Below are 24,189 nucleotides of genomic sequence, written 5' to 3' on the forward strand. Positions count from 1 at the left end.
ACAGAAACTAGAGTCGTAGGATATGAAAGTAAATCAGTAATTGAGATGAGTCACACAGGTTTGTAGTTTATCCCTAATATCTGTGCACTGACCATGTAGTAGAAGAAATCAAGGAAAAATGTGAAAAGGGAGTTCAAATTTGGGGGTAGAAATAAAATACATAATGTTTAACGATAATTCTTTATTTCTCAGAGATAGTGAAGGAATTTGGAAGATCAGCGAAACGAAATGGATAGTGTCTTTAACATCTTCAACTTTTGTACTCCTGTCAGCACTAGGAACTGAACACTTGTTTTGATGCAATGCTTTGGTTTGTGTTGCCGATTGTCAGATGTTATTGCCGAAGATCGAACGTTGAAGTATCTGTGATCTGTGTGTGTGTGTGTGTGTGTGTGTGTGTGTGTGTGTGTGTGTGTGTGTGTGTGTGTGTGTGGATGTTTTGGTGTGGTGATAAAAAAAATTATATCACACCAAAACACACACACGCCCACATTCACACAAATGCATACACAAACAGATCACAGATAATTCAATAATTACACTCAAAAGTTGTCAATAACAATCAATCTTTAGCAATAGCATCTGACAGTCGGCAACACAAACCAAAACACTGCATCAAAACAAGTGTTCAGTTCCTAGTGCTGTGAAGCGTGGGAGGGAAATAACCGCAAATTGGCATTTATAAGAAGAGGAACAACATCAGAAATGGAACACGAGCGTAATATGTAGAAAATCGTCCACGCAGCTTGGAAGTACATTTCAAAACATTACTACATAATAGCAAAAACCAACCACCAGAACTGTTTATAACATATAGATACTTGACCAAAATGTAAACTAAATACCAAAAATATGTACATATTCCAGGCCACTGAAGATGCCTTGCAGAAAATAAAGGCGAAACGCGTATGGCACGAAAATTGTTTTTCATTCAGTTGTAGTCAGACGGCCCATAAAGTAAAAATTATCAATATACCGTAAAACAACAGTGTCTTGATTAGAGATTAGGTTATAAGGTGAAAAGTAAAAAAAGTAAAACATGCCTAATGGAATGTATTCAAACTAAATCAAGCAATCCTGGGGGAATAATCTTAGTCATTTCGTGCTCCACAGCTGGTTTAATTTCAAGTTAATAAGGACAACAACAGGCGTATTTGTCACAACCCGTTCCGTTTAGCTTGCATCATCAGGTGACACTGAAAATTCGCCAACAGTCTTCTTAACTAGTTCTCGCAGAATTGTGCCGATATCATGACCTAAGGAGCGCAATGGTCTTATATAACGTCAAAGGCACATGACGATCACACTAACACACGTGTGTCTAGGGAGCACAACATGTTACGTTCCTGCACCTAGTTCTGGCCGTTCTTGTGGTGGCGGTCGGAGGAATGTTAGTATGCCTTCAGCGTTACGTAAGATGATTATAATTCTTGAGTCATTATATCGGCACAATTCTGTGGGAATTATTTACGAAGATCGTTGGCGAATTTTCAATGTCACCTGATGTTTACTCAACGAAACCGGTTGTGATACAATAAACGTACCTAAATGCAGCTGTGGTGGTTCTTATTAACATTAATTCTGAGGGAATCATGTTAGCCAGTGAGACACTAAAAGTAGTAGATGATCTTCCTTATTTGGGCAGCAAAATAAGTGTCGACGGCTGAAGCAGAGAGGATACTAAAATATACAGACCGGCAACAGGGAGGAAAGTGTTTCTGGAGAAAAGAGAGATTTGTCAATATCGTATATAAGTTTATATGTTAAGAAGACTCTTTTGAAGCTATTTGCCTGAAGTATAGCCTCGTACGGAAGTGGAAAATAAACAAGCCGTTCAGCCAAGAAGAGCCTGGAAGCTGATGAAATGTGGTGCCACAGAATAATGGTGAAGATTATATGCGTATGACGCATGAGAAGTTGCTGAATAGAATTGTGGGATTATTTTCAGCCATAATGGCTATGTTTGTGAACCGTGACTGTGTGGGATAATTATTTATTTCAAGTTTCTGCTACCAATCACGTTTTATTTTATGCTTAATCTAACATAATGCAACGCGCTTCGAACATGTTGTGTTCATCTTCAGTGTTTATACATACATACATACATACATACATACATACATAGAGAAATGTCACTTAAAAAAAAACAGTCTTAAACTAGATTAATATGGAACACTTTGTCCATTGTTTTTTACTGTAGCTGCTGGTGTGGCATTTGGGGGGAAGGAGGGGGGCAGTGTATGGCTGGAAATTTAAATCACTGATGTCTTCTGCTGGTTTTCTTCTTTGTGGTTGACTATGTATATCACAGCCTGTATAGGATGCAGATAGATTTGCATCAGTTATGTGTTACGAAAATAGTGTAAAAGGCTTTTATGACAGTTGATCACTTACAATTTGTGGGAGCAAAATAACTAGCTTAAAAGAAAGGATCGGTTGACAGCATACGGCCGGCCGAAGTGGCCGTGCGGTTAAAGGCGCTGCAGTCTGGAACCGCAAGACCGCTACGGTCGCAGGTTCGAATCCTGCCTCGGGCGTGGATGTTTGTGATGTCCTTAGGTTAGTTAGGTTTAACTAGTTCTAAGTTCTAGGGGACTAATGACCTCAGCAGTTGAGTCCCATAGTGCTCAGAGCCATTTTTTTTGACAGCATACTTCGTAAAGCTTTCAAGAAATCAAATGTTTGGTAGTGGGGAGAACTTGGGGGAGGGGATTTATGTTGTAGAGCGATAAATAGTACTGACTACTGTAAGGAGGTGCAAATAGATGTAAATTTCAGTAATTATGCAGAGATGCAGAGGTTTCCACAGGGTAGACTAGCATGGGGAACTGTATCAAACCAGTCTTTGTGCTACAGGACACAACAGCACTGATGTCACGTCAACAAAAAGTGAGTTCATAGGAGTTAACGTGCCATCATTTGAGATTCACGTTAGAAGTCATATGAAACGTATTGTACAGGGTGGACTAAATGTCGCGAAGGATTTACAACTGAGCACAACGTTTTTATTTATTTAATGTCGGACACCTAGCTGAGATAATATTCCGCACATAAGTGTGAACAATCTACCATCCTTGGTCTTTAAGTCTGTGAAAAGCAATGTCAACTAAAGGTAAATGACAATCGTAGCCCCTTCGTGACTTTTGGCCCACCCTGTACAGTGTACGAGAACTGGAAAGGTACCAGGAAAGGCGAGGGCTGGACCTGTTCCCACCCGAAACAGGAGTTTTTCAGTGCCTTCGTCAGCTGTCTCCAGGTCACCAACCGCATGATGACCTCCGTGGCTGCACGCAAAGATTTATGGGAGCAAATGGGAACATCGCTGGTAATTAGGACTAGCGCGTTGACGGGTAGAGGCGACGCGATCAGTTCCGTAATAGTGCAACCCCCGCCCAAAAGAGCGCTACGACCGATCCGACGTCTTCATTAGCAGGGCCATGCTCGTTTCGCCGCCCTTGTATCTGGAGCCGCGCGGCAGCATTCCCAGGGTGTCGCGGCTAAACAAAGCGGCGTCATTAGGCGGCCAGTGTCCGCTCATACATTATTGATGGCAGAGACGGGCGCGGTCCCGGATGGCGAGGGGCACGAGGCCGCTAGCGCGCTACCCTCAGCACGCCGCCCCACATTCCTCGCGAGTACGTCACCGCAGAGTTAAGGACGCCGTGACACTTGGCGAACAGGAAGCTGTCTACAGGAAAACAACGCTGCAAAATAGTGACAACCACAATTCGGGACCTAATTAAAAAAAAAAAAAACTTGCAACTTTCGCTCTGTTTTATCCCAAATCCACAACATTTTTCACTAAACCAGCTTCTTTTGACAGGGTATACGCTTGTGATACACGCTTCTTGCTGTACTTACAAAAAAACTTCCGTTAAGGGGGGTAGGACGTCAAACGGGCCGACTTGGAGCAGGAGAGGCACCACAGGACATTATATATTCTACTGTCTATACTTTTACAAATTAATTCATAAAACTTTGTCAGTATGACCAGTGCAAAAACATAACAAAATAAATTTTCTTTAGATATGAAATTTCATCATTTTTTCACTTACTGTTGGCTGCATTTGTTGCTATAGGTACATTTTTATTCACAAGTAAGAGAGATTCTTTGATGAATTTTGCACAGCATACAAACCATACTTACAGGTGTATGAAACTCTAGAATTTTCCAAAAATATTAAAAACTGTGGTAAAAATTGTGATAATTAATTACAAAATTTGATTTTTTTTTCTAAACGTCAAACGTAACAGCTCATTCATTTTTTCATAAATTAAATAGATTCTAGATTTTCAGACACCTGTAAGTATGGTTTGTATGCTGTGCCAAATTCATCGAACAGTCTCTCTTACTTATGAAGAAAAGTGTACCTATAGCAACAAATGCAGCCAATAGTAAGTGAAAAAATGATGAAATTTCATATGTAAAAAAATTATTTTGTTACGTTTTTGAACTTCCTCTGCTACGAGTGTGAATCCTGAATCCTTCCTGGTCCTGCTGACAAAGTTTTATGAATTTACTTGTAAAAGTATATACAGTGGAAATTAAAATGTCCTCTGGTGCCTCTCCTGCTCCAAGTCGACCCGTTTGACGTCCTGCCCCCCTTAAGAACAGAAGCGCTACACTTCAAAAATTAGTTGATAGCACATTATTGTGTACGTAAATGCGGTGAACAGCTGTCACCATATTAAAGAACTGCTGGCGAAATATCATCCTTAGCTTCCTACTGTGATAGCAGGTCCTTTGCGTCTCCATACCAGACAGTGTATCGCTTCCTTCTTAACCCTGCTGTATGTCTTGCCGTCCATACCATTGACCAGGATCTGGAATCTCTCCACCCTCTTCACCCTCCCTCCCTCGTCTTCTCTTTCTTCCTACGCACCCCTTTAACAATGCATTTAAAAGCCCCTCCATTTTTCCTAATATGTGTTCTATCCAGTCTCTCTTTCTCCTCTTTATTAAACCTGAACTGGAAGAAGCATATCACTGTGCTATTCAAACAATGAAAGTCAGCTACTTTTACTCTTCGTATAATTGCTAATCTTGGAAACAAATGTGTCAACGTCCTGCCATATTTTGCATATTTCCACTCAATAATGATTACGAAATAATTTTGTGGGGTGAATTCCCTTAGAAAGAAAGTACTGAGTGTACAAAAGCGAACAGTAAGAATAATACGTTGTGTTCGCCCACGGGCCTCATGCAGGTACCTCTTCAAGGCCCTAGACATTTCAACTACGTTGTCACAACGCATATTTTCGCTGATGAAATTCGTCACAGATTAATCCATCACGGTTTGAGGAAAACAGTGATGTACATACCTATAACAGTAGAGGCAAAAGTGACCTGTCAGTGGCTCAGAGAGGAGTTCAATATGCAGCAACAATAATTTTTGATCATTAGCCCAATAACATAAAATATCTGACAGGTAGCGAAACATGTTTTAAATTTAATTTAAAATCATTTCTTCTGGACAACTCCCATTCCATTAAAAAACTGGTAGCAAGGAAAAGTTTTTAAGTAGGAATAAAATGATAGTGTATTCATTAATGTTAACACTAATCATGTACATATTTCCTGTGAAAATGATTCGTTCCGCATCATTTCGATTAAAGAATCGTTCAAATGTTCTATGGGACATGTAACTAACTAACTAAACATACATAGTAAATGTGTGTGCTCCACGGCTCGTACTTAAAACAAAAAAGTAATAAAACAGCAGTTTCAGCAGAACCTACTGGTACTCAAAGGATTAAGGCATGCACTTTAGAGTCCATATTTGCTGAACATGCTTTTCTTGTTTTGGTCCTTACTACCACCTCTCAAAATATGGAAAGCAGAGAGCTTGTAATAGACGAGATTTGTTTCACAGTATCGAAGATGTAGTGCTCATACCTCTTCAGCTATGCACTTTAGAGCCAATGTTTACTAGACTTTCTTGCTTGTAATCATCGTTCGTGTCATATTCCATAATACCGACCCTTCCTTCTGAGACACCCTGTCTATCTGATATGATCAGCATTATCTTTACCCTTTTATTTCCTCCTCGCGCCATTAGTTTTATTTTCTTTGAATTGATTATTCGTGCCGAAGCTCTTTCCTTTAGATTCATTGACAGCCACTGGTTCCTACAAATTCGCGCCACCTAAACGTGTTGATTTCTCATCACGCTGCTACTGACAGCTGCACGCCGTCGGCGTCGTAGTACGCGTCTCGCGCCCGTGCGTGCGCGCACACAGTATTTTGGTGGAATCTGGCCGGGGAACGGCGCCGACCCGGCCGCCAGATATTAATTAAGCAGCTTCCGGCGAGTTCCGCCCCCCCTGTGCCGCTGGCTCGCCCCTATCTGATCGGCGGCGCTATTAGTTTTTCAACATCGCGGCGCACGGCCCTAACTAATTTCCCGCGATACCCAACCCACCTACCTGCCTACCCAGCCGGCAGGCAGGCCTATCTGCGCAGCTGCGCGCTTCTCCCTGGCTCTGCCCCGCCTTATCTGCCCGGAATCTCGGACGTGCTCCTCGTAGAGCCGGGCCGATATGCGGCGAAATTCAGTTCGCTCCCAGCGTCAGAATAAATGTTTGCGGCTGAGCATTATTCGGGCTCTGTTACAATTTTTCGCCCGTATCGACCCAGAAGATGCACAGGATGGAGGGAGTGATATACCAGCCAAGAACACGCGATTGCCTTGTTACTTTTGGCCTGTGATACATTAACCAGTCTTTCTTTTTCCCCACTGTAGTGTGTAATAGTCCAAAGGCAAAATTTTACCGTTGTTAATTTTTTGCACTACCACAAAAAGGGCAAATTTCCCTTTTACCGATACTAGCAACTGCGAAAATTTATCTTAGCCGTAAGAATATTGTATAGACCCTTTTCACTTTATCTTGTTGTTTTCGTTAGACTCCATCAAGCCGTCTCCAACTCCTAGAGAAAAGATGAACGCCGAGCGGTCTAAGGCGCTGCAGTCATGGACTGTGCGGCTGGCCCCGGCGGAGATTCGAGTCCTCCCTTGGGTATGGGTGTGTGTGTTTGTCCTTAGGATAATTTAGGTTAAGTAGTGTGTAAGCTTAGGGACTGATGACCTTAGCAGTTAAGTCCCATAAGAGTTCACACGCATTTGAACATTTCTGAAAGATGAACGATGTCCCTCCATGCACTTCCAGACGTTGCTTTCATCCTCAGCTCTTCCAGGGACATATCGGCGCTTTCTTCGGTGCTTTCCATGATTTTTTTCTATGTTCTTCCGAACATTATAGTATTTATAGTGAGTTGAATGCTTTCAGTTATGCCCAAACTACCTTAATTTCATCTGATCGAACTGACTAATTTTGGGAGTACTGAAGGGCGATATTTTTAATTGTTAAAAACCATTCAGCAGTCGAGATCCCATAAAACAACTTTTATTTTTGTTTGTTTGAGACAATCGGTTTCAACAGACTAGTTGTCATCTTCAGGTCTTAAAATCTTTTATGGTAAAACATGTTCATTTTACGCCGACCTCACACATAAGATGCCAAGTCGTTAAAAATAGCGATGACAAACCTTTTATAATGTTTTTATCACTCGACATCTTGTGCGTGAGGTCAGCGTAATATCAACATGTTTTACAATAAAAGATTTTAAGGCCTGAAGATGACAGCATAGTCTGTTGAAACCGGTTGTCTTAAATTTAAAAAATATATGTTTTGAGCGAACTTAGCTGATGAATGGTTATTATTAATTTCAATTGTAGTATTTTGTTGGATTCCAAAGATATTTTCGGTTACTTTTCAGAACTGTTTTATAGTTTTACTTTGTCAGTGCACGAAATCTTCAGAATCGTCCTCCAGAACCCACCTTTGAAAAGATCTGATTCTCTTGTGATCCACTGTTTTTATTTTCCACGACTCACATCCGCACAAAACTACGTGAAAGTTCACAGTTTGAGCCATGTTTGTTTTAGACAACAGTGACAGTTCCCTTTTCTGTAGCAGCCTGCTTAATTTAATTGTAGCGGCTTTCCAAAGTTGTACCCTTCTTCATATTTCCTCACTGCAAGATCGCTTTTGTTACGCTAATAGCGTTCGGCGTGCATTCCTATCGGAAAGAAATAACTAAATGGTTCAAATGGTCTGAGCACTATGGGACTTAACATCTATGGTCATCAGTCCCCTAGAACTTAGAACTACTTAAACCTAACTAACCTAAGGACAGCACACAACACCCAGTCATCACGAGGCAGAGAAAATCCCTGACCCCCGCCGGGAATCGAACCCGGGAACCCGGGCGCGGGAAGCGAGAACGCTACCGCACGACCACGAGCTGCGGACAAAGAAATAACTGTACAATTCCGTCCTTCCTGCCCAATTACATCTCTCCACCTACCTCGTCGTACGTAAGTTGCCTGTAAAATTCTAATCGATTAGCGTAGCTTTAAGAATGTTTCAGTTCCATGAAACACGGTAACTTTCGAATGACCTGTAGTGTTTACATTTATTTATCAGTAACCAGTACATAGTTTCTCTACTTCCCTAAATATATTTTGTACAGGTATCGATCAATTGTGTATAGTGTACTTTTTCTTATTGATACCTGTCAATATACGCCCACTAAGGGGCATGAGGATTAGCCCTTCGTCTGTTTCATCTTCAACGTATCTAATGGACTCCCTGTCCATTCAGCGTTCAATTTCACTAAAGGGTCCTTATCTCGAGGCACATATCTTCATAATTCGTCATGCATATTGTTGAGGGAATGTTTTAATTTACCAGAAACAGTCAAAAATACTACCCAGCAAATGTACCAAAAGCGAATCTCGGCAAGTCAGTCGAATTTGTTCAAGAACTGGATACACGTCGGTAGCTATAGGCGATAATAATTCGACTATTTTTTTTAAATAGTTGATGTTCTGTTGATATAATACTGCAGCACTTCAGTGTGTTTACGTAACAGTACATATGAGCGTGCAACTGACAAGTCCACCAGTCAAATTTTAATCATCATCTGGTTCTAACCTCTTCATAGCATAACGTCACTCTCGAATCATTTCTGCTACTGTAATCCAACCGCGTTCTTGAAAAACATATTCACCAGCAGTTGCTTTTGTCGGAAATTACCCGGAAAATTGCTCGTATTATATCCAGGACACAGCGCTCTTCTCTAAAAGCCGATGACCTGGGGTCACAGTAGTGGTTTCTCGATCGTAAAAGGTCTCTTTTAAAGCGGCTGTCGGACCAGCGCGGTTTTGTTTTAATCTAACCTAATTGCCTCCAGAACCGCTACCGCGTTTCATGTTAACGTCGGAAGTTAATCAGCATCAAACTTTCGCGTCGCCTTTTCTTCTCAATTTCCCTGCTAATGCTCCGTATTAGGGCTTCAGGCGTACGACAGGACATGTAGCTCGTTACTTGAGAGAGATATTGGAACAGGAAGGCAGCCGATTAATGGCGGCTGCAGGACGAACCTCTCCCTGCAGCGGCGACCGACCTACCGCCACCTCCCGCCGGTTCCGGTCGCCATAATTTTCATTGAATATATCGACAGTTAATCGGCGTACATCTCGTTAATTCTGTATATGACTGTGGAAAGCGAGGAAAAAATGATATGTAACATCCCAGTATACGTTCGTAAAATATCGCATTAGCCTGACGCCGGACGTACCTCCCGCAGGGTCGGCGGAAAAAGCCGGAATGCCCATTATATCTGCGATGTTGATCTGGCAGGTTTCGCGGCAATTTGTTCAGATGCGGAGGTAGAGGCTAACTGAGCTGCCGCCCGTAGGCAAGGCTAGTTGTCAGGGTTCTTGTTGCGTTTCAAAAAATTGTAAGTCATATTGACTCCTCATGGTCCTCATTGCCCAAAAGAATCACCACCTCCACGCCCATTGTCTCGGAACTTCTTCAGCGTCTGGTGAAGTCCCCTCTCGGCCGCGGCCAGAAACCACGAACTCTTAGCGCCGTGCGGTGCCGGAGACAAAATCGAGCGCAACGTTTGTTGGCAGAACTGGATTATATCTAGGCCTTGTTATTCTTATGCTATCGGGCTAAATCACGGTCGCCAGCCTCGTTTTGTACCACGAAACTGGGTTAAAACAGTTTCTTCCTCTGTACTACCACTCAAGTGTCCTAGACTGCTACTGTCAAAAGTTTTCAGAATACTGGATTGGACAACAAATACCGCGGTCAGTGTCTGCACCGCCAACAACCGGTTTCTACCATCTCCTCTGTAAATCTCACAGGATCAGTCTAAAGTAAAAGAGCATTAGCACATACACAAGAACTCCACAGTTCACATTTCCATTTAAGCAAAAATCAACGATAATGATTCGACTATTGTTTTTAAATAGTTGATACTCTATTAATATAATGCTGCAGCACTTCAGTGTGTTTACGTAACAGTACATTATGAGTGTGCAACTGACAAGTCCACTTTCCACACAGAGAGAAGAACCTTACTGATCCCTGACTACAAACTTCCGAAATACGCCTCCGCACCACCTCCGCTCCACAGGGCTTGAACTCGAAGCCTGTACCCTATCAGGGCCACTGAAAGACTCCTCGATTTCGCTGGTAGTCCATGACTCCACGAGATTCACATCCAGACGTTGCGTCCAATAGGCCTCCGGAGCAGAAAGCTATTGCGGTTGGCTATTTCCTGCTACCACTCATAATACTACCGTAAACTACAGCCACCTGCGGGCATTTTCAGGAGTTTGTTCCCCAAAGGGTACTGGGAAACACAAGCCGTTCTGTGGGAAACACGCTCGAAAGACCGTCCAATCGGGCCAGACCATCACCCGTCAGCCTGGTTAGAGTGCCCAGACTGGAGTGTAGTCGCAGTCCCATGGACACCGGAAACCAGCACTGTCGCTCACCAATAGTGACCAGCTCTCGCCGACAGTCGTTGCCCAGAAACGATCTGTTACACCGGGTTCGAGTCCTAGTCAGACACACAATTTTGATCTGCCAGGAAGTTTCATCCTAGACTTTCATTATCACATTTGCTGCACAGTCTGTCTCGTGTACTCGCAGCAGGCTCCAGAGGTGGGTAGAAGATTTCCTTCATATCGAAAGGATCTCCAGTTCGAAGTTGTTAATACATTCCACGCAAGAGCTTCCGCGTGCTTTAGCACCGAGAGAGTACACCGTCAATTAACGAGGATCGGTGGCGGCGAGAGAGGGCTGGCAAAGCGCTCGGAAATTCAGATCGGGTGTCGACGCTGCTAACGAGGCAGACTCGTGCCCGCTAATTGGCTGCTTTGTCGCCGCAGGTGGGCGACGCGCAAGAATTTAAACTCCGCCGCCACCTGCCGGCCGTCCAACCGCCCACCGGCGCGACTGCGTGGGTGGTGGCCCTGGCGCTCCTCAGAGTACTCGGACTTCTCATTTACCTTAAGGAGAGTCGCCGCTGATCTTTTATTATGTGTCTTCTAGAGCCTCAAACATCCGTCACTTTTGTCGTGTCGGATTTATATATCGACTCAAGCTGCTGTCACGTACGTAGTTGGCCGAACAATGTTCAAATGTGTGTGAAATCTCACAGACTATGCACTTGCTGCCACGGGTAATGTCTGTTTTTATGAGGGGGGAACGTTGCTGGCGATGCAGACTTCGTTAGATGGTGGACAAATAATTTCGTTGCTCTAAAACCTTTCTGCTTCAAACTCCCGTTTCCCTACACAACTAAGGGAAGTTCTGCGACTTCGAATCGTCTCCGTGACATAATTCGGCCAACTAAATTTGGTACCACGCTGCCTACAGGTAGATGACGAAAGAGCAAGGCGTGGGAAAACTTGAGTTTACACACAAATCTGACGCGATAAGAAATTCATGAAGCATTCATCATACAATGTTACCTCGAAAAAAGCTGCTTTCCCATATCTAATTAAAAATTAGATAAAAAAGCTCTCAACTCCCCCCCCTCCCCCCCCCCCCCCCCCCCACACACACACACACACACACACACACACACACACACACACTGTTACTCAAGACTTCTCCAGCTACATCCAATCGCTGTCAACAACAGAGAATGCTTTTTGTATCATATGTTAGGGTTTAGTAGCTTTCCGATGACACATGGAATGGGCAACATACAAAATATGAAATAAAAATATGAAAACACCGGAAAAACACAGCACACTGACATACATAAGACGGTGTAGGAAAACCTTAGGATGCGAAACAGCTTCCAGTCCTCTCGTAATCTATAAATACACGCCCTATATGGTTTTCAATGGAATCTTATACCGTTCTTCCTGCATAATAGTGGCAAGTTCAGGTAACGATAATGATCGTGGATAGCGACAGAGCGCCTTTCTCTCCAAAGTAAATGACAAAGTTTCAATAGTACTGGAGCTGGTGCCTGTTGTGGCCAGACAAGATGCGACATTTCATCCTCGCGCTCACGAAACCAGTCCTGGACGATGTGAGCTGTGAGAACAGGAGCTCTGTTGTCTTCGAACACTGTATCATCATTCGGAAATAATCATTTTATCATGTGCTGAATGTGAGCCAAAATGGTCACATAATCCTTGGCAGTAATACGACCTTGTACAGTACCCACGTGGATCATGGAATACCACGTTATGATCTCATAATCACCGAACTCTTAGGGCGTAACCTCGGCAGCAGTTGGCAATACTGTGAAACAAGACTCATCCGACCAATGAATTTCTTGGATTGCCTCCTAGTCTAAGACTTACGGCCTCGGCACCATGTCCTCCTGTTAGGGCATTTGAGCCACTGATGAGTGCTTTTTGGATTCCAGCTCGCCCTGCAATTAGCTGCCCATGGAACTCCCTTGGTGTTGTTTCGGTGATGACAGGGTTCGCGAGTGCGATATTCAGTTCCGAATCGACCTTTGCATGTATCGCACTCCTTATTTTCGGCACAATCCTGTTCTATGACTGTCTGTCAAGATTACTCGACGCACACCTTAGTCCGTGTTGTGACTTATGGGATGACATTTTTTCCGCTTTCCCTGTATGCGGTTTAAATCCTCGATACTGCGTCTCTTGAAACTCGAAACACATCAGCTACCTCGGTTACGGAAGCACCGACCGTGCGACCACCAACAATTTACCCACGTTCGAATTAACTTAGCTGCGACGTAATGCGCTCACAACTACACGGAACACTGTGCCGACCATATCTGACTCTTCCAACGTACTGAGAACAGAAACCATTCGCCGGCCGAGCTGTTCTAGGCGCTACAGTCTGGAACCGCGCGACCGCTACGGTCGCAGGTTCAAATCCTGCCTCGGGCATGGATGTGTGTGATGTCCTTAGGTTGGTTAGGTTTAAGTAGTTCTAAGTTCTAGGGGACTGACGATCTCAGAAGTTAAGTCCCACAGTGCTCAGAGCCATTTTGAGAAGCCATAAAACAGCGCAACCTGGAGGTATGGCTAGCGTATGTATTTATATAAATGCGTGATGTATGTTCTTTCGGACATCCCTTCCTTCTGTTTTCCTTTCTTCCCCTTCCTCCTGTAATTTACACACTCTGTATTTATGTTTCCGAGGCCCGTTCTATTTTTGAAAGCAGAACTCATAATCCACTACTGGCTTGGTGGGCCTATCGTAGCTTCACCAGAGCCACGTTAGCCGTCACTTTTCAGGTTCCCTGTAGGACCATCACAGCTAACGTAGCGGTCCCGGGTCACACACAGTCCCTCAGTCCCTACTGTACCTCACACCTACAGCCAATCCCCTGCTTGTTGGACGTATGGGAACGAACAGTACAAGAATATGGGATGAAATTTAGTATAAATAAGATGATTATGACAAGAAGAACGAAGGAGAGAGGAACTACTGGAATAACAGTTGGTGGGGGGAACGATTGAGGAGAGTGGACAGTTTCAAGTACCTAAGAAGCCGTATACAGGAAGACGAAAAAAAAAGACAGACAAATAAACGAGCGAGGGAGTAAAGCAGAAGCATTTCAGAAGAGTGTCAGAAGCCTGATATGGAGGAAGGATGTACCTCAAATCAGTAAAAAGGTTATATATCGGTCATACTATGTCCCAACCCTGCATCCGAAACCTGAGTTATGAAAGGAAGAGAGGAAAGCAAAGTACAAGCTAATGAGAGGAAATTCTTGAGGAACAGTACTGGAGTGATAAAGATAGACAGGTTAAGAAATGAGAGGATCAGAGAGTTAATGAAAGTGGAACCATTACATGAGGAGATAGAGAAATCAAGGGTGAGATGATATCGGCACGTTAAGTGAATGAAGGAGAAGAGGATACCTAGGAGGATACAGGAGATGAGACCAAGAGGAAGACCGCGAGACAGATGGCTGAAAGGAGTGGAGGAATGCGCCCAGAAGAAAGGAGAAGACTGGATCAAAGGGACGACGGAGAGATGGTGGAAAGACAGAAGGCGATGGTGGGGCTTATGTTCCAAACATACCCGGCCAGAGGCTGGAAGCTGTCCATGATAATGATGAAGATGATGATGATGATCACGCTTGCTTTTCTAGCGGTGTTTGAATAGGCTATTTTTGTTTGGTTTTTTGATTTGGGGGAGGGTACCAAACACAGAGGTCATCGGTCCCATCTGGTTAGGTAAGTATGGGAAAGGAAATTGGCCGTTCCCTCTCAAAGGAACCACCCCAGCACTTGCCTCAAGCGATTTAGGGAAGTCGCGGAAAACGTAAATCAGGACGGCCGGACGCCGGTTTGAACAGTCATCCTCTCGGTTGCGAGTCCAGTGTCCTAATCACTGCGCCACCTCCCTCGGTCCATATTTTTGTCCACCCCTTGTAAGCATACGTAGTTTTAGAACAGGTCTATAGTCCGTGCCGTAGTATGACAAACTCAGGGCACCTCAAAAAAATGGTTGAAATGGCTCTGAGCACTATGCGACTTAACTTATGAGGTCATCAGTCGCCTAGAACTTAGAACTAATTAAACCTAACTAACCTAAGGACATCACACACATCCATGCCCGAGGCAGGATTCGAACCTGCGAACGGTGCGGTCGCTCGGTCAGGGCACCTCAAAATAATAATCTTCGGAATAAGGACGACGTTGTTCACACGAAACACTTAGGATAAATGTAGAGAACCGATATCGAAGAGGAAAATTCTGCTGATACCGTCCTATAATTCGCGTAGGGGCTCATGAGATAATGCGACAAAGAGAGGGTGGGTGAGGGGGGAGTGGACAGAGGCATCTACTCTTTCTTGTCGCCCCGTCTGCGAACGGAAAAGGACACAAATGGCTGACATTCGTTCAGAGTACCATCTGCAGCGCTTAGTACGGTGGCTTGCAGGGTATATATGTAGGATACCGGCCGGAAAGTATGGTTATAGGACGAGGGAGGGAGGAAAAGGAAAAAAAGGCCAAGTGAGAGATGTTGCGGAGCGACCGTAGCAGAATATGTCAGACAGCGGCGGCCATAATTCGAGGCGTCGGCGGCGCCTTCTTATTGGCTAATATTTGTAAAGGCATTCGGTCCCAGCGTGCGGTCCCGCGCTCGACTCCGACCCGGCGACCGACCGACCGACCGAGCGTACGCACATACATCAGGATACGGCACAAAAACTTCGCCACAGCCGGCGACGTCTTTGTGAGCGTTCTGCGCGCCGTGCGTGCATAATTGTTGTGGGGGCCGGCGGCCGGCCCCATAACTCATGACCTGTTCATTAAAACCGTTTCTTCCTCTTTTTTTCCCCCTCCTCCGTCGTCTCTCTGCTCGCCCCCGGTGCTCCGCGAGGCGGACTGCCAGTTCCCAGCGGGCGTTATATTCTCACGCACCGCGAGATTAGCTACCAGGGCGCCCCGCCGTATTAAATATGGCCGCTCGGCACGCACGCTTTAAAACAAATCAATTATGAGGCATTAGTCTCGCACGCCCGCTGCCGGCGCGGCTCCAGCGTCCGATCCCCTTTGTCTGCCAGCCTGCCCGTGGCCACGTACGCTGCCGTGTATGGAGATAAGAATTTCGTAGCTACGCCGCGATTTAACCTGCCGTAAATGCAGGGGTCGTGACAGGCGCAAGCTTTCACTTAGTTCGACAAGGGTAACGAAGAAAATCGTATGTGCCCACGATCTCTCACGTTCCCCCAGCGTGCTTTCGGGTGATGGGCAAACTCGTTGATTCCATTTTTATGTCCGATATTTCGACGACTCATCCAGTCGTCTTCTTCAGGGTTTGCAGAAGCATTGGAACACATGGTTTACAGCCGCGCGGTATAGCCGCGCCATCTGAGGTGTCTTGCCACGGTTCGCGCGGCTGCTCCCGTCGGGGGTTCAAGTCCTCCCTCGGGCATGAGTGTGTGTGTTGTCCTTAGCGTAAATTAGTTTAAGTTAGATTAAGCAGTGTGTAAGCCTAGGGACCGATGACCTCGGCAGTTTGGTCCCATAGAAACTTACCAGACATTTAAACCACCTCTACAACATTTCACTAATGTATGCGCCCAGGGCGAGCTTATCGTAAATCAGCAGAATCAAGCAAGAAACTTCCTAGCAGATTAAAACTGTGTGCCGGACCGAGACTCGAACTCGGGACCTTTGCCTTTCGTGGGAAAGTGCTCGACCAACTGGGCTACCCAAGCACGACTCACGCCCCGTCCTCACAACTTTACTTCTGCCAGTACTTCGTCTCCTACCTTCTAAACTTTACAGAAGCTCTCCTGCGAACCTTGTAGAACTAACACTCCTGAAAGAAAGGCTATTGCAGAGACGTGGCTTAGCCACAGCCTAGCCACACCCAGGAAGTTTCATATCAACGCACACTCCGCTGCAGAGTGAAAATCTCATTCTAGAATCAAGCAAGTACATTGTACATGTTTTCAATGCAATATGGCAATGGCTACCACTGACTAAATAGAAAAAAAAATCAATCTCACAGTAATGACAGTGAGCCTACTGGCATATGCACAAACAGCAGTTTAGCAGCTTACGACAGTATTTCTCGGATTAACAACACACGCTGTAAGCTGTGCACAACAAGTAAAATCCAAGTGTGCATCAAAGTTTTGCACGGCACCAGATCTAGCAGTTGCTTCACGAACAATTGCAGCACTTGTCAGCAAGAAGCTATAATCTGAGTCACAAGGATCATACACAGTACCTGAAAACACTGAGTCTCCAACACCGTTAACCTAGACAATTCATACACCACATATTCGTTCACAAGCTACGTTCGTGACCAATATACAAAATGAACACATCCAGTACGAGCGCGCGGTTCTAGGCGCGCAGTCCGGAACCGTGCGACTGCTACGGTCGCGGGTTCGAATCCTGCCTCGGGCATGGATGTGTGTGATGTCCTTAGGTTAGTTAGGTTTAAGTAGTTCTAAGTTCTAGGGGACTGATGACCACAGCAGTTGAGTCCCATAGTGCTCAGAGCCATTTGAACCATTTTGAACCAGTAAGAGCGAGCATGACGCCTTCCGACTAGAGTTAAGTAGTCTGCCCACACATACATCGAGACGAGCCGCCACTGTCCCAAGTCACTGCTGGTCTTCTGCCGCTAGGCTTCACTCCAGTCAGAGATGTCTCCTCAGAATCGACAGAGAATATAACTACAGTGCTGAAAAGGGCACAAGGAATTATAAACTGTATGTGATTACACGTACTGTAATCTGGTTGGAATTCAGGCAGCGAGTACGCATAACCAGATAGTTCTTAACTCCCAAGATGTCGACTTGAGTAGTCGTCGAAATTTCATCTATACACTAGTCTGCGGCCCTATGGATCCATCGCGGCCCGAAGTGGCTCAGGCATATCGTGAGAAACCTAATTCAGGATGACAAGACAGATTTGAACGTCAATCGTCCAAATTACTTAGTAAGTAAGCGACGTTTGTCAATCTGTATTGCGCTGGTATTCCATCCTTGGCAGCGCGTTTTCAGCAGGTCATCTGCCATAGTTCTTCTAGGAGAAGCTGAATTCTTAATTATGTAATCGTGAACAGGGAGTCCTAACACAAGGTCCGATCTATTGACCATGATGGCCATACGATATGCTTATTAAATAGAGATACTTCTGACGTAGCGCAAGATATGAAGACGGTTGTATTCATAGCGAATCCACCAATCGCCAAAAAAACAAAAAACAAAAATTGCTGTCTTGACGAAATTTAATATTCCACTGAAGAGAGGAACGGTCACAGGTGTTGTCTAGAAATGTCTCCTACTTTTAAAATATCAAAGGTCTTGTCGACCATCAATATTTAAAGAGTCGAATCGAGGAATGGCAGAGATAATTTATCTTGACAGTGATAGCAAGCAATGTAGGGTTACTCTCTTAATTCTGCCAGAGAGAGAGAGAGAGAGAGAGAGAGAGAGAGAGAGAGAGAGAAAAATTGCACGTACTCATCCCCGATTTTAATGCTTTCGAGGACATTTCTAAACTTAAAATGAGAATATATAAATGATAAACACATTATTTTTTTAAAAAATCGATGTTATTATCTGTGGGTAATAAGTCGGATAATATAACAACATCGAAATAGTCTTTTTGTATTCTAATGTGTTCATTTGAGACCATAAAACCTAATTCTGCTCTTATATTTGTATTTCGCGTTCAGTCTTGCCTTTTGCATCCCACTGCATGTCTGAGAAATTTCATTTTCCTTATCTGGTTTCTCAGTGTATGTACTGTTGTTATCTAGCTTTTGCTTCTATACATTACAATCAGGAGTAACAGTGTTCTGTAAAACTTCTGAAGTGTTTTTTGATAGATTTGCTTTGAAAGTTTCGTCTTATAATATCATTCACGGTGTGAAATTTCTTTATCTTACGTTGAAAATCAATTTCGTTGTCCTGTGGAGTATTGTATCCCAAGTATCCAAAATTTGTTACTTGCCCTACTATTTTTCCTTTTATTACAATTTTAGAGCTATTAAAACTGCTATATGCTTAAGTCATACCTCGGAAATTCTTCATGAGCACGTTAAAGAGCAGAAAATCAGTACTAACTCCGTTTCAGCCAAGTTTTCCCTTTCCACATGTATGCACACACATTTCGAGCTCTGGAAAATATTACACTACTAACTGCCGTGTCTCATACATATTTGCACTATGTCTTGTATTAGTGCCGTGTCTACATGTAAGTTACATAACTACTCTTGCAATTCACTCTTTAAGTGCTTGGCAGAGGTTTCACAATACTACCTTCACACTATTTCTCTATCATTCTAATCTCGAATAGCACGTTGAAAAAATGAACACGTTAAAGTTTCCGTACGAGCTGTTATTTCTCTTTATTTTATCGCGAAGGTCGTTCCTCACTATATATGTGGGAGTTAATAAAATATTCGGAGGAGAAATTTGTTGATTACAGGCTAATGTGAAAAGATATCGCCAAAACGACAAACGCCTGTTTTAATCATTGTCACCCCAACTCTCTTATCATATCCGCTAGACTACTTGTCGTATTTCCTTAGAATGCAAAAACGAACTACCCTTATTCAACATTGTCGATGACCTCTATCAATCCCCTTCTGGTAAAGGTGTCCCATTGTGAGCATCAGTGCTCTATTAGGGGAAGGACTAAATTTAGTGTAGGCAGCCTCTTCAGTCCATATACGAATACACACACAACGTGTGTGTGTGTGTGTGTGTGTGTGTGTGTGTGTGTGTGTGTGTGTGTGTGTGTGTGTGAGTGTGTATTTGGTTAAGACTGAGAGACTGAACATCAGCGTTCTGTTAAACAGAGGAATATTTTTCTTAACACTTCTTTATCTATTTATTTATTTCTTTATTTTCCTTATTTATGTATTTTTTTCACGAGACAGGATTTAGGGCTTTCTGTTGTATGTAAGCAGATACTCTTTGTGGGTGAACCTTACAGTTTATACAGTGCAACAGCAATATATAATAACAACAATAATAATAATTTGTAGTAACGGCTATATTGATTTCAAGACATGACACTATTATTAAGCTTTCTGCCACAAGGTTGAGTATCGGAACACACATCATAAGGCATTTATCACCTTATAAATCAGGTTCATTTGGTTTACATACATAACAGACACTAGCGCTGATCCGACACTACCTTGCGGTAGGAAGGTTCTTGTCGAATATGAGAAATGACATTTTTAGGCGCAATCATAGATAAATAGAAAGTCAGTTCCTGTCAAGTGGTCGGTTCGAGGCAACTATATAACTGTCATGTCTCACATTTGTGTCTGTGCCATGTCAAGTCGAGCCGTCTTTCCCCTGTGTGTGTGTGTGTGTGTGTGTGTGTGTGTGTGTGTGTGTGTGTGTGAAGAGGGGGGAGGGTTACGATTAGGAAGTGGTGTAGACCAGGAAACGCCCGTTTCCGCGACAGGTGCCAGCAGCTCCCTGCTAGCGGAGCTGTCAAACAAACCAGAAAGCTTTAGCGCATGCGCAGAACGTCAGCGGCGCGCGCCTCTACGTTTCAGGACGACTTCGTCGTCGGGCGGAGGGGGCCCCCTGCTGACGTCACAGCTGAAGGCGGCCAACGGGCTAGCGGCCGGGGCGGGGCTAGAGCTTATCGCTCCGCCTTCCGCGACGCTGGGCGGCGCTTCGCAGACGATCGTGTCGGCGGCGGAGCTTCAGGGGCTCTTCCTCCAGCAGCAGCAGCAACAACAGCAACAGCAGCAGCAGCAACAACAGCAGCAACAGCAGCTGCACGTGAAGCGCGAGCCCGAGGACCTGAGCCACCACCGCAAGTCTCCGGCGGACATCAAGCCGCAGCTGCAGCAACAGCAGCAGCAGCGCAGGCTGGTGGTGGTGTCGGCGAATGGCGAGGTGGACGCGGGCGTGAAGCAGGAGGAGGCGCTGGCGGCGCGCTCGCGGACGCCGTCGTCGACGTCGTCGCTGCTGGCGGACGCCGCCGCCGCCGCCGCGGGGCCCATCGAGTTGATCGCGACGGCCGACGGCCTCAAGCCCATGTCGGCGTACGCGTCGGCTGGCTCGCACATGTTCCACAGCGGGTCGCCGTCGCCCATCGCCTACTCGGACCCGTACACGACGGCGGCGGCCGTCACGTCGGCGCCGGCCAACGGCTACGTGACGACGCTGGCGGGCGCCGGCGCGGGCGTCGGGGTGCGCGCCGCCGCCGGCACCGCCTTCAGCGTCGCCGAGCCCTACTACCGCGACTACTTCGAGCAGCAGCAGCAACAGCAGCAGCAGCAGCAGCAGGCGGGCTACTCGCGCCAGCAGACGCCGCACAGCGTGGTCGCCTACGGCGACAGCCCCGAGCCCGCCGGCGCCGCGTCCGTGTCGGCGTCGGCCGCGTCGTCCGGCGCCGCCTCCTTCGTCGAGAGGTACGTGCGGGGCGGCAGCTCGTACCACGCGACGGCCGCCGGCGCCAAGGCGGTGGTCGCCGCCGGGCTCACCGTAGACCTGCCCTCGCCGGACTCCGGCATCGGCACCGACGCCATCACGCCGCGCGACCAGGCCGCCATCCAGCAGGTAACTACCTACAGCAGACCGCTCCCTCTGTCCTCCCACTGTGCCTCTTCTTCTTCCAGTGACTATCAGCAACCCCTCTCCCAATCTCCAATTCCTCAAAGAATGGTACTTCCACGTATAAAACAGCTTCAAGCTTACAAATGAGTTAAATATTTGACGTCAAGCATTAACCAAGAGAAAGCTTTATTAAAGATTTGAAATCGTGCATACAGGGTGATCGCAAATCCCCGTTACAAACTCTAGGACTTGTAGAAGGGAGTATGTACTTAATATTTTGAATAGGAACCCATGCCCGGAAACGTACCGTTTCCGTTCTAGGACAGCTTCAGTTCAGGTGTTTAACTCGTACAAGCCCTAAATAACAAATTATCGCCAGTTGGTATTTTTTTGTGATCTCTCCAAGCCATTTGACTATGTGGATCATGTCACACTCTTAGAAAATCTCGGGTTTTGTGGAATTGAAGACTATGCACACAGCTGGTTTGAATCATACTTAATGAACAGAAAGCTAAAAGTTGTCCTGAATAGCACAAATAATGTTGGTAGGGTGGTAAATTCTAGTCAAAGGGAGTCCCACAGGGTTCAATTTTCTGTCCTCTGCTGTTCCTTATTCATGTGAATAACCTCTCACTTAACGTTCAGCAAGCGGAACTAGTGCTTTATGCAGATGATTGTGTTATAATAAACCCCATTCCAGAAAAAAACATCTGAAGATATTGTTAAGGATATCTTTCAAAGAATTATTAAGTGGTTCTCAGAAAATGGACTCTCCCTTAATTTTGAAAAAACTCACTATATCCAGTTCTGTACACCGAATAGTCATACCGACAACTGATGTAGCATATGAACAGGGCTCAGTTAACAGGATAGGTTTATCCAAATTTTTGGGTGTTCACATTGATGACAATCTGAACTGGAAGAAGCATATTGATGAGCTTCTCAGACAACTAAGTTCAGCTTCTTTCGCTCCTCGTATAATCGCTAGTGTTGGTAATAAACAGATCAGCCTCATAACGTACTTCTCGTATTTCCACTCAATAATTTCTTATGGAATAGTTTTCTGGGGTAACTCACCACTTAGACATAAAGAACTGATTGCACAAAAGAGAGCAGCGAGAATAATTAGTGTTGTTCACCCAAGGACGTCATGTAGGCACCTTTTCAAGGAGTTAGGTATTTTAACTGCACCATCAGAGTACATATATTCGCTAATGAAATTCGTTCCAAATAATCCATCTCAATTCGCGAAGAACAGTGATGTTCATACGTACAACACTAGAGGGAAAAATGACCTCTCCTATCCGTTATTGAAGCTGTCAATTGCTCAAAAAGGAGTACATTATTCAGCAACAAAAATATTTTATCATTTTCCCAACAACGTAAAGTGTCTGGCAGGTAGTAGATCAAGTTTTAAATCTAGCTTAAAATCATTTCTATTGGACAACTCCTTGTACTCCATGGACGAGTTTCTGTTTCAGAAATGGTAAAAAAATGTATATATATTTGTACCTCTAAATGTAGTTGCATGTGTAGAACTAAAAATTTCACTAATATTAATATTAGCACTATTCATGTGTGTATATATATCTTGCAAACTGACCTGTTTCACATCATATCGATAAAATAATCGGGAAAATGATCTATGGAACATGACACAACTAAAACTAAATTAACTAAACTCATCCACTTCTGCTCCAGGAATTGCAATAGGCGTGACACGGTAAAATTGCTAGGTAACAGTTAGAAAATAAACATAACGAAACGTCCATTTATCGCTTAAGCACATTTATTTCTATTAACATTTAAACATTACGTGTTTATATTATCCCAAAACAAAACAGAACCCAGCACAATATACTTACAGAACAGTACTGATGCATTACAACAGCGACTCGATGTGGCGACCACCACCGACAGTGTACCTACCAAGCTTGTTCTGGTGCGCACTCTCCATCCCACCTGGCGTCTCTTGAGTTTCTAGTGCAGCGGTCAGAACTCGAACCAGCAGATCTTCCTCTGTCTCTACAGAGTCTCGGAAACTAAATTTTTCATGCGACGTAGTACACGTCATGCTTGCTGTCTGCCCTACTGCATGCCAGGACAAGCAACTCTTGGGTCGTTTCTCATTTCCTCAGCAGGCGTGAACGCGTTACACATCTGAACTGAAACCGTCGTAGAACGTAAACGGTACAATTTCCGGACTTGGGCTCCCATTCAGAATACTGTGTACTCACTCCCCTGTAAAAGTCCTAGAAGTTTGTAACGGGAATTTCCAAGCACCCTGCATAATGGATAAATATAGCCTGGGCAATTTGCGTGTCTTGAGTTACGCTGCCTCGAGACATATACCCAAGTTTCTAACGGTAATGCTTTACCTGTCTCACTGTGCTAAACCTTTAGCTTAAGCTTATGCCCGCTAACCATTAGATCATGATAGCATTTTAGATTTTTAAATTCGGTTAATTATTCTACGAAATAAAATTTTTGTTGCCCGTGGGGGCTGTTAGATAGGCAACCTGCCACTGGAATTGTGTACCGGGTTAGCCTTTTACTGATACACAAGGTTTTAAAAAAACTAGTGTCGAATATTTTCAGAGGTGATAGTATCCACAAAAACACGGGAAAAACTGCAATAAACATGGGCTCTAATGTGCCTACCTTAAGAGCAAAGACCACTTGTTTAATTAAACAGATGTTTCACAGTAGCGAAGATGAAAAGGTGCCCATAGCTCTTAACATACGCATTTTATAGTCTATCTTCTAGTTTAGTCCATACTACTTCCTCCCAAAATGTGGAAGGCAAAGATCTT

At 44.6% G+C, this 24,189-nt stretch overlaps 1 protein-coding gene across 8 annotated transcripts in view; it reads left to right on the forward strand.

Annotated features, from left to right (window-relative positions):
• The window catches only part of LOC126262230 (protein grainyhead), a 333,250-nt gene that overhangs the window by 129,578 nt on the left and 179,483 nt on the right, over window positions 1-24,189 (forward strand). For all 8 annotated transcript variants that reach the window (XM_049958688.1, XM_049958685.1, XM_049958691.1 and 5 more), the window contains exon 3: window positions 20,365-21,379. In XM_049958688.1, the coding sequence (XP_049814645.1) occupies window positions 20,365-21,379 (1,015 nt within the window). The remainder of the gene's footprint in view (window positions 1-20,364; window positions 21,380-24,189) is intronic.

The sequence above is a fragment of the Schistocerca nitens genome, chromosome 6, assembly GCF_023898315.1.
Source record: "Schistocerca nitens isolate TAMUIC-IGC-003100 chromosome 6, iqSchNite1.1, whole genome shotgun sequence".
In the NCBI taxonomy this organism is placed as follows: Eukaryota; Metazoa; Arthropoda; class Insecta; order Orthoptera; family Acrididae; genus Schistocerca; species Schistocerca nitens.